Here is a 17,969-nt window from a genome sequence, read left to right on the forward strand (position 1 = left end):
TAACCAAGGAAGGAGTATTTTTGAGAAGTCACAGTGAAATAACTTACCAGTGGTTTGGAATCTGATACCACATGGTATTGCAGCAACTGATGCAACTGGTAATATGCCTTATAGTGAACTAATGAATTAATCACTAGTTCATGAAGATAGTGTTGCACTGGTATGTGATAATCTGTCAGAGAACGGATGTACTCCAACAACACCCACACCACAAATTTGCCACCTCCTGCAACAGGATGCATAAACTGAATCACTTAATCCTACAATATATGCCATCCTAAAACTCATATTCATGAAAGACAAGCCTCAGAATATAATAAAAAAACTGGAAACACTCTCCAGCTAAACACACAAAGTATTTAAAAACATCAATGAAGACTAAATTTCCACTCAAAATCAGCAGATATTGCAACAGAAGTGTATTTCTATGCTATTTACTTCTTTTGTATCAAAAAATATGACATTTATTTCTGTAGCACTGATGTCACAAAATTATTAGAATTGAGAAAACTACAACTGGAATACAAGAAAACTCACTTTGAAGATAAAAAATAGTACTGAAACATGTTTGAGTATAATATGTACCTAACCAGAAAGCAGAGATCTACTTACTTCTCACTGACACATATATGCATTTGCCATACTACTTCTACATGAATTTAGTCGTCTTTGTGCAGGTGTATTCAGTAATGTGAAGGGCATTCAATAAGTAATGCGAGAATGTTTTTTTTTTTTTTTTTTTTTCTCTGCCATGGTCAGCTGAAAAACTGTGGAATTTGTTGTGGGACATGGTGGACTTATTCCCACTTGAGACCCAGCAGTCTTGTGAATTTCTCACAGGTGGTGTTGCTACAAGTAGCTTTCAAAATGGCAGCTGTAATGGAGGTGCTTTCCAAGCAAGCAGCTGGCACTGAGTTTCTTTTGGTAGGGAACCCAGGACATCGTAGGTATTCCTACATGCTTGCAGAATGTCTATGAAAACCTGGCACTGAAAAAAAGTAGGATGAGTCACCATCACAACAAGGTCACGAAAACCTGTCCAATATCCTGCGTGCCAGCAGGACACACAGCTGTGACTCCTGCAGTGTTGGAAATGACTTCATCGTGTTTGTCGCCACAAAAATGCCAACAAACTTCTCCTTCTCCATGACAATGCAGAGCCTCATGCAAATCTGCACATCTGGGAGGAGCTAACAAATTTCAGTTAACAGTTCTTAAATGGTTCAAATGGCTCTGAGCACTATGGGACTGAACATCTGAGGTCATCAGCCCCTAGAACTACTTAAACCTAACTAACCTAAGGGACATCACACACATCCATGCCCGAGGCAGGATTCGAACCTGCAACTGTAGCAGTCGCACGGTTCCGGACTGAAGCGCCTAGAACCGCTCAGCTATGGTGGCCGGCAACAGTTCTTACCCATGCGCCCTACAGTTTGGACCTAGCATTTTCTGACTTCCATCTGTTTGGTCCAATGAAAGATGGGCTCTGTAGAAAGCAGTATATGGATGACAGGGAGGTTAATGAAGCAGCAAGACATTGATTCAGATGTCAACTAGTGGAATGATACCATTTGGGCACACAGGCCCCCCAGTAAAGTTGCATATGGCCATCCCACTGAACAGAGATTATATTGAAAAATAGGAATTTGTAGCCAAACGAGTGGGGAATAATATGGTGTACTGGAATACTGAATGAAACCAACCTGCTTTCAGAAAAAAATGTATTTCATTGCTTACTGAACGCCCCTCATACATTTATGTAGAATGGAAATAGCCCTCCCATCAAGTAACTTTTTCTTTTGCATTTTGACTGAATGATGTGACATAAATCAGTGAAAGGCAAAAAAATAACTGCCACCTAAAAACATCAGACATCAGACTGCAAACCCAAAGACTTGAAATTCACTCCTCTGCAGGTATAGAAATTTTCCTGTCACCTATCGTTTCTTTCTCATTTGGAAATGAACAGTATACGTGAAAAATTTTTAAATGCACCACAGTTTTGAGTCTGTGTTAAACGGTAAGTGCCCCCCCCCCCCCCTCCCCCCATATCTGATGAGGCTGATCAGTTAAGATATGGTTGTATCACCTCCAACAGGAACATTCCTGTACAGTACAGGGATATTCAGGTTGAGAATAGCTTTAGTTTTAGCTAGCCAAAAACATGAGTTGAAAACATTATTGACAAAGAGCTACCCAAAACTACATCATGCACACCAGAACCACTGGACTTCACTGGTGTCCTAAATGCACAGCAGACAGTTGCATGTTTGAGAGTACAAGGAAAGTTGTTGCTGTGGTAGTGATCTCAGACAGCTGGGATACACAACTTGACTGAACAGCACTGAGGTGTATTTATTAGGCAATCCATCCTTCTATTATTCATAGATTCTGCTAATAGTTTCTAACCACAGTATACACCTCTGAAAGATTCAGTCAAGGGTAGACAAGGGCCACATACTATGCCATGACTGATAATTTGCAGTTATGCTCTTAACACTTATGGCACAGGTTTTGTATGTAGCTCACATTACCTCTGGACTGGCTGACATAGGATTTTCTTTAAGTTGTAACTTGTATATATAAATATGTAGACGGAATTTCTAAACATTATTAGGTTTATTCGAATTTCTACTATAAATATACATATTTTGGCGTTGTTAGTGTTAAATCTGAATCCAGAGATCAAACTTTGATTTAATAACGATTATCACAGAGAAAGATTGAACAGCAGTTCTGGTATTCAGGTACATACCCTGGTAAGCAAACAAGTGATCTTTCCATTTAAATTTCTTTTACATCCCATTTAATTCTAAAGAAATGCACAAAACAATAGTACAAACCAAACTTTAGCATTTATGGTAGAGTACCATGTGATGCAAACTGAAACATGAAAAGATAGGTAGTCCAACACTACACTCACTGGAATCATATCCTCAGTTTTCTTTCCTGATTTACCTGCAGGAATATCTTTCATAACAACACAATCAGGAAAAATAATATGTTAATGTGTAATCTGAATCTTCATCATATATTTTATTCTCATTATCTGCAGATTCATAAAGGAGTTTGTAAACATTTGCTCCAGAAGTTTCTCCTCTTCACAAAATGCACAAAACAGAGAGAGCTTGAATGCCTAAGAAACAAGAGATGATAAAGGTTTCAAAAATGATGAATTTTTCCAGTGATACTGCTGTTACCATCTAGCAAAAACTACAAAGCCTACAAACGTGACAGATGTTTGCAGGGGCTGTAAATCACGTTTGACACTGCTGAAAATCATCATAACAGCTGTGATGTAATATTACATCTGCCACACATTCCTATTTCCTGCAAGCACCATAACATTATGTCAGCCATATGCCAAGCATTAAAGAACCAAGACCACAGCATATACTATATACTGTCTGCCCTTCCTGTAGCCACCAGAAAGGTGATCTCACTGAATACTTGGCGAGGAAAGCTCCCTGAAGGTGGGTTGGAAAGGAGCCACCCAGTCGCATGTGTACGTCACATCACTAACCATGGCAGAGAGCATGTGTAGTGGGCACACCTATGCACAGTGGACTGCAAATGACTGTTATTGTCCTCTTGATGAACATGCCTCTGATTCACTTTCTAGATGATGATAAAAATGTTCCAATTTGGCGAGAAGTCTGAAATTATTATCCATCAAATAAACATCTAAAAGTATCTGTCAGATGAAGCAGCATCAGTGTATAGTACTGTGTATCATTATGTGGGCATACAGAACTCCAAATCTTTCCCTTTGAAACTGTGACAGAGCATATCATAAAGATTACATCTTTCACACTACTGAAAATCCTTATATTGATGTGATAGGTAACGATTTCAGACTACAAGATGACACCACTCAATCACACAATTCTCATGTTATCGAAGAATAATTATCATCAGCACCAAAGCAAATGCATGTAATGACCAGCTCGACCTCCCACCTTGCCTAGACTTCTCAAGAGTTGCACTGTTGCCTGCAGTCTTCCTCCCCAGACCAATACTCATGCAGAGAGTTGCATGAATAATGGCATTCACTTCATATTAGCTCAAAAATGCCACTATTAACATAACATATTTCTGATTGGGGTAACCACAGCCGGTACTGAAGTTTGCCCGTAACTGTGTACTCGTGTTTTGTTTATGCCTTGCTATGTATTCTACACTATGGTTAAGTTTTGTATAAGAAGCAAATTGGATTTACTTGAGCTTATAATGATAAACTCTATCTAGTCCTATCAATGATGGGAAATAAGAGACACAATTCATGAAGGTGCAAATTAATTTTTTGTACAATAGTAGTAAGGAGTGTCACAACCAACATACTAACTAAAACTCCCGACTGATGGTAGTGGTGTGTGTGTGTGTGTGTGTGTGTGTGTGTGTGTGTGTGTGCAGACTGTAGTGAATACGTATCCCAGTACAAAATTTAAGTACATTAAATTTCCTACTAAAAAGGTTGTGTTCATTTTTCCCTAGGACTAATAATCTGTGTGAGACAGGGGATTAAATGATTACAAATTATTATAAATAGTGTTTTAATTCTATAAAATTAATGCTTATTGTTAAATAAAGTGGATTTAGAATAAATATTAAATATATGAACAGCATCTAAGTGCAGCAGAGCCATATTAAGAGTTAAATTATGTTCTGCTGATGTGACATATACAAGAGGATAGCATGTGGGGGCTTGGAGGACAAAAGTGTGAGGGAAAGTAGATCACAGGAATGTGATTACGCCCTTCCCACCTTTGTGGGTCTAAAACTAAAGAGCAAGCACGCTAATTCCCACTCTTTGTATCCCACTACACCACAAGAAGCATCTACTGGGAGTTTCAGTGTTATACCTCCTCAACAGTCTCTCTCCCGCTCCCTCATATGAATAGACAAAACATCATCACTGTTCTCATGTTTATATAATGGAGTTATTTTCAGTTTATTAAGTAAATACATATTTGCAGTTATTTGCAAGTTCTTAGGTAAATACATTTGTATAAACAACAACTGCAAAGTATTTAATTTGTAAGTGTGATGTTGTCAGTGACATATGTAATATTTATGGGAAAGGGACTGGATTTATAAATGTGGCACCTTCCTGGTGGCTGTCATTGACAGCATATTGTAAAGTTGAGTACACCAGTTTGTAGCCATTTGGAGGTGAATTAATAAATGGTAGGAAAATTACTGCACTTCTCTCACCATTGATTTTGTTATTAATGGACTGCATAAACCGTTTCCATTCAGGAATTGCTAGCACTTGTACAGTGGGCAGCACTGAGTGAAGTCACTTAGCACACATCCACAGCATATCTTGCAAGGTGGGTATGAATATGTACGATGGAATGGGAATGATCATGGTCAAGTCTAGAACAACAGAATCTTGCAGTGCATTGCTCCTCTTATGTTAAATGTCTTAAGTTGCATAACACCTAGCTGACCTACTTCGTTGCTGAGGGAGCTGATTTAAACCTCTGGGCCTCATTAGGTGGTATTGTTGAATTTATATTGACAGAATGTTACAACTGGAGCAGGCTCTTCAATTAGTTGACATTTGATAGTTTCAGGTGTTGAGTTTCATGAAAAGTTCCACTGAACCCCAAACCAGCAAGAGATAACTGATCAAATTTTTTGACTCAAACTTCTTGTGAATGCAGAAGGTAACAGCTTGTAGGATAGAAGATATGGATGACCAAGGGTGAATGGCAGCAAAGAGAACATGGAATATAGATACCATATTCTTTTAAGTTTTCTATTTCACCTTTTATACTCTAGCTTGCAGTCCATGAAGGCACGGAGTGTATGAGGTATCAATTACTCAGCCCACTACAGAATTTCTCAACTGGTGGAAAAACAGAACTGCCATATGCCACTGACTCAATATCTTCCAAGATTACTGTGGCAGCTGCTTTTATGAGTCTCTCATTCTGCTTGTTTGTTTTTGTACTTTGAAGAATACCACACACAGTTCAACAATTTTTCACCTAATCTACAAAAACACACAACAGTTTTCTAATGCAAATTGTGCTCAAAACTATGGAATCCTCGTATTTCCCCCCTTTCTGTTCTTGAAACTTGCTTCAAAAGCTCATCTAAAGTGAACTGGCAGTCATCATTTCCCCTCTATGGAACTAAGTATCTCTCCTCTATTGATGCAGAAATTTCTTCATCCTCAGTGTGTCCTCTTTTTCTCATTCTAGATCCTGAGCCTGTAAAGAACATTTTGTAGCTACCATCATGATACGAGTTGCTACCCAAACTATCCAAGAATTTCACTGTAACGATCAAACCAGTAGCAGTATAATGATCCACTGCTGGATGTCCCGAGGTACATTTCTTAGCTACTGTGGCACAAAGTTGTGTCGTCTTTGGCACATGCAGTTGTAAGTTGTTGTGGCGCATGTTCCAGTGCTTCTGTGAATTGTGAAACAGATAACAACAAGGAGCAACGGTTTTGGAATTCATTCTGTTTCAAGTTGAAGAAAACTGTAGCTGAAACCCAACCATGCTGACAGAGGCATTTGTTGAGTGAGCACTGGGTCAAGCAAGAATATTTGAATAGTTCAAGTACTTCAAGGAAGGCTGAGAATCTGTTCAAGATGACGAAAATTCTGGTTGACAGTCAGTATGCACAACACCAGAAATTACAATCAAAGTGTGTGATGTGATTCACAAAGAGCATAGGCAGACAATTAACTATGTTTGTAGAAGATTTTGGCTGTTATATAGTACAAGTCAACAAATTCTAACCAACAAAATAAAGACAAGATGAATTGCAGCAAAGTTTGTCCCTCGCCTTCTCAGCATCAACCAACGAAATCTCAGTATTCAGATGTGCATTGAGCAGCAACAAAGAGTATGAGAGTGTCCAAAATTCTTATCCAGAGTCATAACAGGTGATGAATCTTGGATCTACAGTTGTGACTCTGAAACAAAACAGCAACCATAATAAAGGAAAATGACATCATCTCCAAGGCTGTAAAAATCTCAACAAGTTCACAGAAACGTGAAGTCAATGCTGACTTTTATTTTTGACATTCAGACAATAGTGCTTACGGATTTTGTTCCACCTGGTCAGACTGTCAACAGGCAGTTTTACAGTGAGGTTTTGTGGTGACAGAGAAAATGTTTGGTGCATGTGATGAGAGTTGTGTAAAAATAAAGATTGGTTGGTGCACCTTGAAAACTGACCTGCACACATCTTGCTCACTGTGAAGGAATTCCTGATCAAATGCAACATGGCAATGGTGCCCCACCCTTCCTTCTTGCCAGCCCCGTATGACTTCTACCTGTTTCTGATGATGAAAGTCGCACTGCAAGGGCGACATTTTGGCTCAATTGAAGATATCCAAGAACAATTGCAATGGGGTCCTGCAGACTTCCAGAAGTGCTTCCAAAAATGAGAACACCACTGAAATTGTTGCATACACACCAAATGAGACTACTTTGAAGGTGACAGAGGACATTAGGAGGTAAGTACAGTTTTTTTATGAAATTCTCAGATATTTTGGATAGCAGTTCATATTTTGCATCTACAGTGTGTAGATCCCAACAAAGCATATATTTCTTTGGATAGTGACTCCCAGTTAAACTTTCCTCTCCTGTGCAAGAACTGTAATTATATTGTCCTAACGGAAGGATTGAGCAGTGCAAGCTTTTTGTTGCAGCTGTCAAGATTTGCCTTCTGTTTATCAACAAATTCATGCTCAACAGCTTTAACACAAAACAGACAGTTTTAAAACCGCATTTCACTACAGCTGAATGCAAAAGTGAGGTTCCATGTGACATTTCAGATGGTGTCTCTGAAAGAGCTTCTCTCTGAATTTTTTTCATTAAGTTAGCTCTGGTGAACTCTTTCCTGCAATATGCATGAAAAAAATGCTCATAGTCCCTGGAAACTTCAGCATTCCCATCTTTTCTCAAATTTCTTGGATTTATCAATCCAGTCCCTGATCCATTAACATTAAATAGGACACTGTTGACATCACACTTACAAATTAAACACTTCTCAGCCACTGTTTATAGGAACTCATTCAATAACAGCAAATAAGTACTCACTCAATAAACATACAGAATGACTAAGAATCAGTTTCCCCACTACAAGTATAGAACAGAGTGCACAGTTTTGCATACATTCTGTCCTATACATATTTCTTGAATTAGTATTATTAGTAACTCACATCCACATTCCATTGACACATTTTGTTGAAACTACACAACTTAAGGTGTGCCTGCACACTGCGTAGCCACTGATTTGTAAGATGTGCCATGGAGCTGTTGGTATAACATGTTTCTTGTGACATAATGGGGTAGAGAGAGAGAGTGAGAAGCAGCCTGCTCTGTCATGAGCTTACAGTCCCACAAAGTAGGAAAGTGCATGACCACATTCCGCTGACCTACTCTGGTCTCTGGTATACTGGTGGCACCCTCTCAAACATTAACTGCTCCAGAAATTTCTCAATAGACTCTCAATTTTGACAACCTATGTCCATGTAACCAAAGATATTTTAGTCACTGCCTCAGTAAAAGCTATTGCTGTACATTGTGATTTTTATGGTCTCTCTGATGATTTAATCAAGCAGCATATGAAAATACTATTCTGGGCTGAATAGTACACAGAACTACATCTTTTCCTGATTTTGACATAAAAACTGAAGCACGATCCTAAAAGAATGGCTACTGAGGTTGAGGTACAAGGTTAATGCTCTCCAAGAAAGGGAGTTGTAAGGATGCTCAGCAATTTAAAGGTGATACATCTATAGTGCTCCTTCCTTCCTTCATTCGGGACTACCAACTGCAAAATAGGTAGGGTCATGAGCACACAATGCCTAAGATCTATTTTCTGTGTGCTTAAGAAGTCAAAAGACATGCTAGGCTTGATTCAGGACATTTTTTATCTATGGATCCTTGGATTTTTCAATATTCCATATCCATGTGGAAGTAGTTGTGCCGGTTAGTCTATTGTACAGTTTCTGAACTTTGGGAAAATAACAGTTGCTAAGCACAGCCTCACAAATAACAATAAAATTATGTTTGGTGAAATAAAATCTTGTTCTATAAATCAACCTACTGGAACTGTTACTATGGTGCAAAGTTCCTTTGCACATGCATAGATGTCCAAAGGAACTTTGCATTGTAATCAAAATAATGCGACACTGCAATATCATATTTATCTGTCACTACCGGGCAAGTGACTTTCAAGTACAATGTCTGACCTCTTTGAGAACACACATAATGATGTACGAGTTCACATCACAGATGCATGTTTGATAACATATGGAAGTTTGGGTCTGGCCATAAGTCGTGCATGGATAGCCGAATGGTAAAGCGACTGCAGGCGATAAGTGGGAAATCCAGCTCTGGCACAAATTTTCATTGTAGTCATTTCATTCTACAGCTGATGGTTGTCCTCTTTCACAGTTGCAAATTCATTTGATGTATACTGGGACAGTTGTCACCAAAGAAGCCATAGAAATCAGAATTTGCAACAACAAATTCAACCAGGACAGCAATCTTAATGGTGCATAATATCTTAGTAGTGCATGGATGAGGTCTCTCAATACTGAGAGACTGCAAAGAATTTCATGTTCCAGCAGGCACCACCTGCATGGTAGACTAAGCAAGATCCCCCTGGCAGCCAAGATGCCAATCAGTTGTTCCTGATGAAGGTGAGGAGGATTGTCATCAAAATTTTGAGTATTCATTATGCTTTAATGCTGCAATAATATTGACAACTCTATTCTCATATTGGTTAAGTTTTGTTACATTCAACATAAAAATTTTTAAGCTGTCATTATTGTTTTAAATTTTCCTTGATTTATAGAAACTATAGGAATACTCACATATTGTGAAATATAAGCTGCTACTGTGAATCCATCAATAAAACAATGCAATACTATGATCATCATCTTTGCTAAATGATCCCAGAATATGTCTTAATTTTTATTCCAAGAAATGTTTCACCTAATGCACAATGTGTAATAATTACTCTATACACTGTCCTGTCCTTCTACTTCATATATACACACTACAGACAAAACATTATTTTTTGTGTGTACATTTCTCAAAATACGAAAATTTCAGTTCAGAAGAGCTACCTCTGCTACAAGATGTTTATCTCTTATAAATACAGCTGGCAAGTTTATTTAGAACAAACATGTGAATGAGTAGTGTTCTATAGGTAATTTGATGTGGCTGGTACCATGACTGCCATTTGATGTTATACACAGTTTTCATTTCAACAATATGCTGCAACTATTGTTATGCGATTTTCCACATCATTCTCCTAACTTCATTTGAATCTGGAGAGTTGATTATATTTTGTAACATCAAATGGGTGTCTTAATTCTTTAGTTTCCTGAGTTTTCTGCACATTTCGTCTCCCACTAGTTGTCAGCAATGATACAATACTTGGACCTTTGTTTTTATGCTCACTTACTCTGCACCTAATTTGATACGTTCCATGCCTTCTGTCAAATATCAGGAGGTGAAAATCATGTAATCAAAATCAAAATTATCATAACTGTTCCCGTATCTTCATCATTCTCCCATTCATTTGAAGGTGCTGGTAACAGAACTAAATGAAAAGTTCATATTTCTGTCTTGATTTCAAACTTAGCACTTGTTAATTTATAATAGTATCTGCTCCTTCCCAGTCCTTCAAAGTATTTCTATACTTCTAGAAAGGAATTACACGCAACGTAGATATACACATTTTTTTTTAGTAATGGAGAGTTTCTTTTAAGTTCATAAAAAAAGGAAATCAGAAAAACAAAGATGAAAAAAATGAAAATTAAACAATGAATACAAGATACATGACGTAACTTCCAAATGGTCAAAAAGTTAATGAGTAATTCTCTACTACCACCAATAATGTTAATACAAGTGCCAGATAAAAATGAACTATTCAAACTATCATGGTGTATTAAATTTGAATCTAGCATTCCAGAATATTTACTCCTCATAAACATATACATAATTCATTAAAAATATGAAGTATTATCATCAGAATGTATACCTCTTGTCTCTTCTTCCTTACTGTGGTCAGCATATTTTGAAAACACATTTGTGTACAGGTCAGCCTGGTCTATGACAACAGATGCCTTTGGTACTGCAGGGACAGTAGGTTTGGCTGAACTTACACTCAGACCAGTTGATGCCGGGGTTCCCATCTGGTTAAAATAGTTTTCGTTACAAGGCTTAGTGGTATACAATTCCAAATTACATTAATATAGGCTAGAAAATTAAGTCTTGTTCAAGAATATTATCATGAATAAGCTGCAAAGAAAAATGATAATAAAGCCTAAATCTTCTCTACTGTACTCTGTAAATCACTATAAAGTGAACGGTAGAGGATACTCTATATTATATCATATATTAAGGTTTCTTTCTATTTCATATGCACATGGAGTACAAGAAGAATAACTGCTTACGTGCCTCAGGTGGAGAATTAGTTATTTTAATTTTACATTCATAGTGTCACTGGGAGCAAAAAAATTAAGGTGAAGAATTTTGTTTCTGTTTTGGAACTATTTCTTGGATTTTATGAGTAAATTTTTGGAATGTATTAGGACTCCTTATGCAACAGTCAGCCATTTGTTATTTTTCTGTCTCTCTGTTATATTTTCCTGTGAGGCAATCAAACCTTCGAAACTTCTTGGTAGGTTAAAACTGTGTGAAGGACTAGGACTCAAGCTCAGAACCTAGTGTCCTCATGAGCAATGTTCTTACAGACTGAACTATGCAGGCATTACACACAACTCGGTCTTGAATCTATAATTTTGCCAGTACCCCTCTCCAGCATTCCAAACATGACAGAAGCCATCATGCAAATCTTGGAAGAAAGGATATGCAAAGAAACAGCTAACCCATGGTCTATGGAATTGTCTCCAGAATGAACCTTTTTAGTCTGCAGTGGACTGTGCACTATGAAACTTCATGGTAGATGAGAACTGTATAGTGACGGGGACTCATACCTGACACCTTGAGGATGGGTTGTGAATTATGCCTGTGTAGTTCAGTTGGTAAGAGATTCCTTGCATAAGACAAAATTTGAGGTTCAAGTCCCAGCCTGGTACACAGTTTTAATCTGCAAGGAGTTTAAAAACAATGCACACACTGCTGCAGACAGAAAGATACATTTTGGACAACTGTGACTTCTCATTCTGTATGTCACTGTATACACTCAATGAGGTGTTGGTCCAACATGATACACATCTCACACCCTTGAACAGTATAGGCCATACAAGAGTTTTGTATGCAACCTCTGTGACAGATAAGCTTCAGATGTTGAGGTATGCTGCTGTTGTCAGAAAAGTTCACGCCAACATTCAAGGCAAACAGTAAAATTACTCTACTGCTTTTATTTTATAAGGGCTTAAAATACTGGATTATGTACAGAGGCATTGTCATTTTTCTTGTGCTCCATTTGTAGGTAGAACAGGGAAAGAACTAACAAATAAATAAAAAATATCCTCCACCACATAGTATACCAAGGTCTGTGGAATTTAATGGGAGATTTCTTTTAATGATTATTTATTTACCTGGCTCTGCATTTCGACTTCCAAAAAACTCCAGTAAACATCATTCAAGTGATCAAATAGCTCTGATATGACTACAAGATAAGCACGGTTTTGTTCTGTGGGTTTTAAAATATCTTGCAAAACCTGAGAGGAGAAAATACATAAATTATGTTACAGCCTGATACTATCAGTGCACAAGAATAATAAATAAAATTAAAAAGTATCACTGGTACTTTTACATTTAATTAAAATATGCTCAGAAAAAGAAAAAAAATAGGTACATAAAACACACCTACTTGGATGATGACTGACTTGGAATCTTTGCGCTGCATGAGGAAATCCACAAGCAAACACCTGTCAGGTATTAGCTCTACCAGTGGCTCCAGATTCAGTTCAACATACCTAAAACAAACCCTGAGCTGTCAATGTAATTTCACAAAGTCTTAAAAAAGTCTGATAAAGGTGTTTACAAACATTTAGTGGAGGGGAACTGGGTGATATCGTAATTTTTCCAGTTCATCTCTAAGCATCTACAATATTTGTTAAAGGTAGGAAACCAGAGAACATATATGTTTCTGATAGCCCTGTAATGGCAATAATATGTAACTCAGCATGGAAACTGCCAAACTACAAACTATAAGGTACTCTTTTTTTATTTTTTACTTAATCACTTTTTTGTGATACAATCATAACTCATTTCAGCCTGTATTTGACCACACATGAAACCTTATTCATCTAATGGCACCCATAGAATCTGAAAATGGCTTTTGAAGGCTGAAACTGGTTGTGATTGTAACAAAAAAAGTGACTGAGTAAAAAAAAAGTAACACTACCTTACAATAGGTACCAAACAGAATATAATTTCTTCTACAAACTGTATTCAGACAAAATTTCCTGAAATGTTAAAACTGTATGCTGGACCAGGACTCATTATAAAATGTTTGACTTTTGTACAGAGTGCTCATATGAGGTAAGGCATCTTACCACACATTATGGTGGCCAAGGTGCAGCACCCCCCCTCCCCCCCCCCCCCCCCCCCCTCTCTCTCTCTCTCTCTCTCTCTCTCTCTCTCTCTCTCTCTCTCTCTCATCATCCTTCATACCTTGTGTGTTCACACCCCATTTAGCAATGATACAGTGGCAAGTGATATAGCTGCAGTCCACAGAGTGCTTCTGGCATGATTCTTCCACTCTACACAAGTATTACAGTTAATGAACTTTTGTACCCAGAACTCTTTTACAGTGAGCCAACTGTGTCTCTTCCCTTTACTCTTTTCCCAAAAATGCTTCAAATTCTGGAAATTAGTACTTCTGTGACATGCCATCCACAAATCAAGTTATGATGTGTACTAACAACTTTGCAGTGCAGGCGCTATTCTGACCACATACCTCACTGTAAAACACTAGAAATGAATGCTATGTGCATATTATTTTGTACTGCTGGTGATGAGTGTATGTAATGGCAAGCTCAGTCCAAATAGCCACCACATTTGATGAGAGCTGACAAGTGATTTTTCTTCTGGATAGATGAGGCATGGTAGCAGCATAATTTTACAATCAACTAAGAGAGATTTACAAATATGAGCCAGTCTTGGCATACTCTAATGATAAAATCTTCTCAGGTGATCAGCTGAGGGGCGGTGTCATCTTCTCACGATGTTTCAATGAGTTTTGTACCCATCATCTTCATCTTCAGGCAAAGATGGATATGAAACTCACTGAAATGTTGCAACAAGACGATGTCACCACTCGGCTTATCACCCAAGAAAATTTTATCAAGATTTTATGTTCACTTCACACTGTGAGGATTTTCACAGGAAAGGACAAATTGAGCACACACTCAAGTGACAGAGTAATTGGTGGAATGTGCTGATGTAGTGATTAGATTACATTTAACACATTTCACGGTGGTGACAGATGCATTTCATGAAAACATGATTTTCAGACTGGATTTTATCACAAAATGTGAGCTATTTCATCAGTCCTCAACATAAAAATTAGACAGTTAAAAAATGTGTTTAATTTCACTTACCATAGACACCCTATTTTGGCATCAATTACAATATTTGGCTGAAACAAAATCCAGTTAGGAGAGTATGGACAAAGTTAAGAAAAATTTATAATAAGATTGGAACATTAAAGTTGAGCACATACCAAAATGTTTAACTACCTTTAGGTAGAAGCATTAATCTAAATTATAGCATGGAATATAACAATATTTCAGAATACTGTTACAATCTATCCTAGACTTTCCAGGGTGGAATGTAATACGCATAGATGATAATTTGTCACTATTCACAAAGTAGATATGGTATTAAAAAAGTTGCATGTAAAAAAGACAGCTTAGCTTTATCACTAATCCTTCTTGTGTGTTACCACAAATACATTTGTGTTACCACACATGACCACTATTAATGTTTTCCTATCTTCTAGACATTCCTGTTGATCATTACCTCTAATTGATGAATAGTATTAACTATTATTTTCAAGTAGAAGTTTATCAATACTTTACAAATACAAAAATAAGGTGAACATTAAAAGTATATAAATATAAGCCACTGTTGTTTATTCAAGTCTTTACCACTCCACACTCTCTAACAGATTTTTCTGTTGCTGCAATTGTAAAATTTAAACAATGATAAAATTATGAAGATACAGAATGCCTGGACATAACTTCATGAGGTACAATTCCTAGTGCTGCTAACAGGAACATTTAAATGTAGAAAATAGTAACCCTAGCTACCATCTTTTGGGAGGAAAAAGGTACTGATTGGAGAAGGTTAAAAAACAGAGTTAGGCAAGTCACTCAGATCCATCTGTTGTGAGAATGAAGAGAAGCAAAGATCAATTATGCAGTGTTTACATTTTGGGATACTTCTTTCCACAAACGAAAAAAATTGCACAATTGAAACAAAGTAATCCCTTGACAACCATCTGCAACTTGCAAAGTGGACATAACAATCTGCAAAAGAATCACAATCCACTGAATCCCCAAGTTTACAAGTATTACATTCTGGGAATATTATTAGAGAAAAACAAACTAACCCAGCAAGTCAAGTGTGAATAAGAAACAAGGTCATTAAATCTATAAAATAATTTCAGCATTCATACTTAGTGAAATCACAATAATGAGTTTTGTTTGTCAGGAATAACTGTGTTAGGCTTTGTGATAGGTCAACAACTGGTCAACCTACGCCATTGTGACAACATGTTGCCAGAGACTGCAGTATCTCTTGCACTAATAGCACTTACTGGAACATAAACAACTCAGTGAATTTCTATGTAATCTCCAATGTCAAGAGCCCAACTCCATGCACCATTAAATTTATAGCTCCTGTCCCAGCACAAGCTATAGCTGTATCTCCTGACCTATACAGCCGTTTTAATGAGAGATCCCCATATGCCAACACATCAGACAACATTTTTATATTATCAAACATAACTTTATGTTTATTCATGAAAGAACACTCAGCAATTGCCGATTTTTTCTAAACCACGATCATTAATTATGTTTTTAAATAGGGGGTCCACAGTTTCCACATTCTTTAAAAAAAATAAAGATGTCACATTGCTTTTAGCTGTTACTGTTTTATCACAAAATGTAAGCTTTCACGGCTGGTACTATCATCATTTAAAACTTCAGGCTCTTAGGTAGTGGTCGATGTATAAAACTTTGTCCTAACGTTTCCTCTCTGACTGCAGGAGACATCTTCAGAGATAGAATGGCGAACTGCAAACAAAACTCAATGGAGTGCCAAATATATAGGCAGTGTAGACAGCAGCACAATCTATCATGTGATGTTGGCTATGAGATTACCACTGGTAATGGTAACATTATCAATTAAAAGTAATTGACTGTCATTCTTACAATGCAAGGTTGGCATTATTAGTAATACTATGTATGTTGCGACTGGAATACGGTTAATGGTCTAACATTCAGGACTATGAAAATTACAGCAGAGACATCAGTTAATACACAGAAGAAGAAATTCGCTAGTCTACAGAAGAAAATGTCAGTCGCTTCAATTGAGGATAATTCTTGAACTGTTATTAATCTGTCTGGTAAAGATTTGATTGAAGCTGAAATTTCTGCTCAACCAAAAGAAACAATTTTGCTATGATGCCTTTAAAAGTATCCATGGAAGATATTATAGCAGATATTGAGGCAGGGATCCATCAGCTTCTACAGCAATTGGCTGACGTAATTAGGATGGAAACAGCTAGAAATTTATGTACATGTAAGCCACCTAACAGTAATGTGTCACAAGCACAAAGGATGGCACTGAGGGATATCAATGCAGATAAAAACACTCTCTTTCTTACCGAAGATCATGGAAAGATTAATCATATTTTGGATTCAACTAACTATAAATATTTCAGAAGGATCCAACTACAAAGATTTTAAAAATCACTAACTGAATGGTGAAAGCTTCTTCGCTCTCCTCTGGCGATAACACACTACTCTGCAAAACAGAGGTGTTCCTGCCTAGGCTCTATGGATTACCCAAAGTGCACAAGCCACATATTCCTATGAAGCCTACTGTGAGGGCTGTAGGGTCTCCCACTCATGAATCAGCTAGAAACCTTGCCTCACTACTGCAACTTTACATTGTGAAACTGACAGTAATTTTAAAAATTCATATCATTTCACAGACAAATTAAAAGAAATGCATGTGGAACAAAGGTGATAGCCCTGTTAGTTTTGATGATGTGTTGTTATTTACCATGAATCCAGTAAACACAGCTATCTCATGTACAGCTGATACTTTTCCAGCAGATATTGTGGACTTATTCAGATACTGCCACACCACAGCCTATTTTCAATATAATAATGATTTTTATGAACAGATTTATGGGTTGCCTATGGGCTTGTCCTCTTAATCTGGCTGTTGCCAATAGGTTTATGGAGAACTTTGAACAACAGGCATTGCAGATGGCCAGAAAAAGATCACCCAGGTGGTACCGCTATGTCGATGATACTCTCGTAGTATGGACACATGGTGCAGAGGAACTGGATGTCTTCCTGATACATCTCAACAGTAGCAATCCCAAAATACAATTTACTATGGAGACAGAAAAAAGGCCAGTTGAACTTCTTGGATGTGTTTGTTACCAAGTGAGGGGACTGGACATTGACCCATACATAGAGTATACAGAGAAGACACACATAGTGACTGTTACCTGCATAAGGACCACATCAGTCAAAAAAGAGGTGTGATTAAAAATCTGGTAGTTCGGTGCATAAAATTTGTGAACTAAAAGATGAGCCTGAACATCTACAGTCAACATTCAAGAAGAATGGTTATTCTAACAAGGAGACAGATAGAGCATTTCACCCTAGAGAGAGAATCAGGACTGATGAGGAAAGATGGCTGTCCAAAGGGAAAGTTTTCCTTCCATTCATCAGCATAATTACAAATCACATTTGGAAAGT

The 17,969-nt window shown here is 37.3% G+C and overlaps 1 protein-coding gene across 1 annotated transcript in view; it reads right to left on the bottom strand.

Moving 5' to 3' along the window:
- LOC126355198 (regulator of MON1-CCZ1 complex) overlaps positions 1–17,969 on the bottom strand; it is a 90,121-nt gene that overhangs the window by 26,872 nt on the left and 45,280 nt on the right. Inside the window, exons 8-12 of the mRNA XM_050005427.1 lie at positions 14,568–14,633; positions 12,833–12,938; positions 12,558–12,680; positions 11,033–11,186; positions 48–226 (exon numbers count right to left, since the gene is read on the bottom strand). Of these exons, the coding sequence (XP_049861384.1) occupies positions 48–226; positions 11,033–11,186; positions 12,558–12,680; positions 12,833–12,938; positions 14,568–14,633 (628 nt within the window). The remainder of the gene's footprint in view (positions 1–47; positions 227–11,032; positions 11,187–12,557; positions 12,681–12,832; positions 12,939–14,567; positions 14,634–17,969) is intronic.

Source organism: Schistocerca gregaria, chromosome 3, assembly GCF_023897955.1.
Source record: "Schistocerca gregaria isolate iqSchGreg1 chromosome 3, iqSchGreg1.2, whole genome shotgun sequence".
In the NCBI taxonomy this organism is placed as follows: domain Eukaryota; kingdom Metazoa; phylum Arthropoda; class Insecta; order Orthoptera; family Acrididae; genus Schistocerca; species Schistocerca gregaria.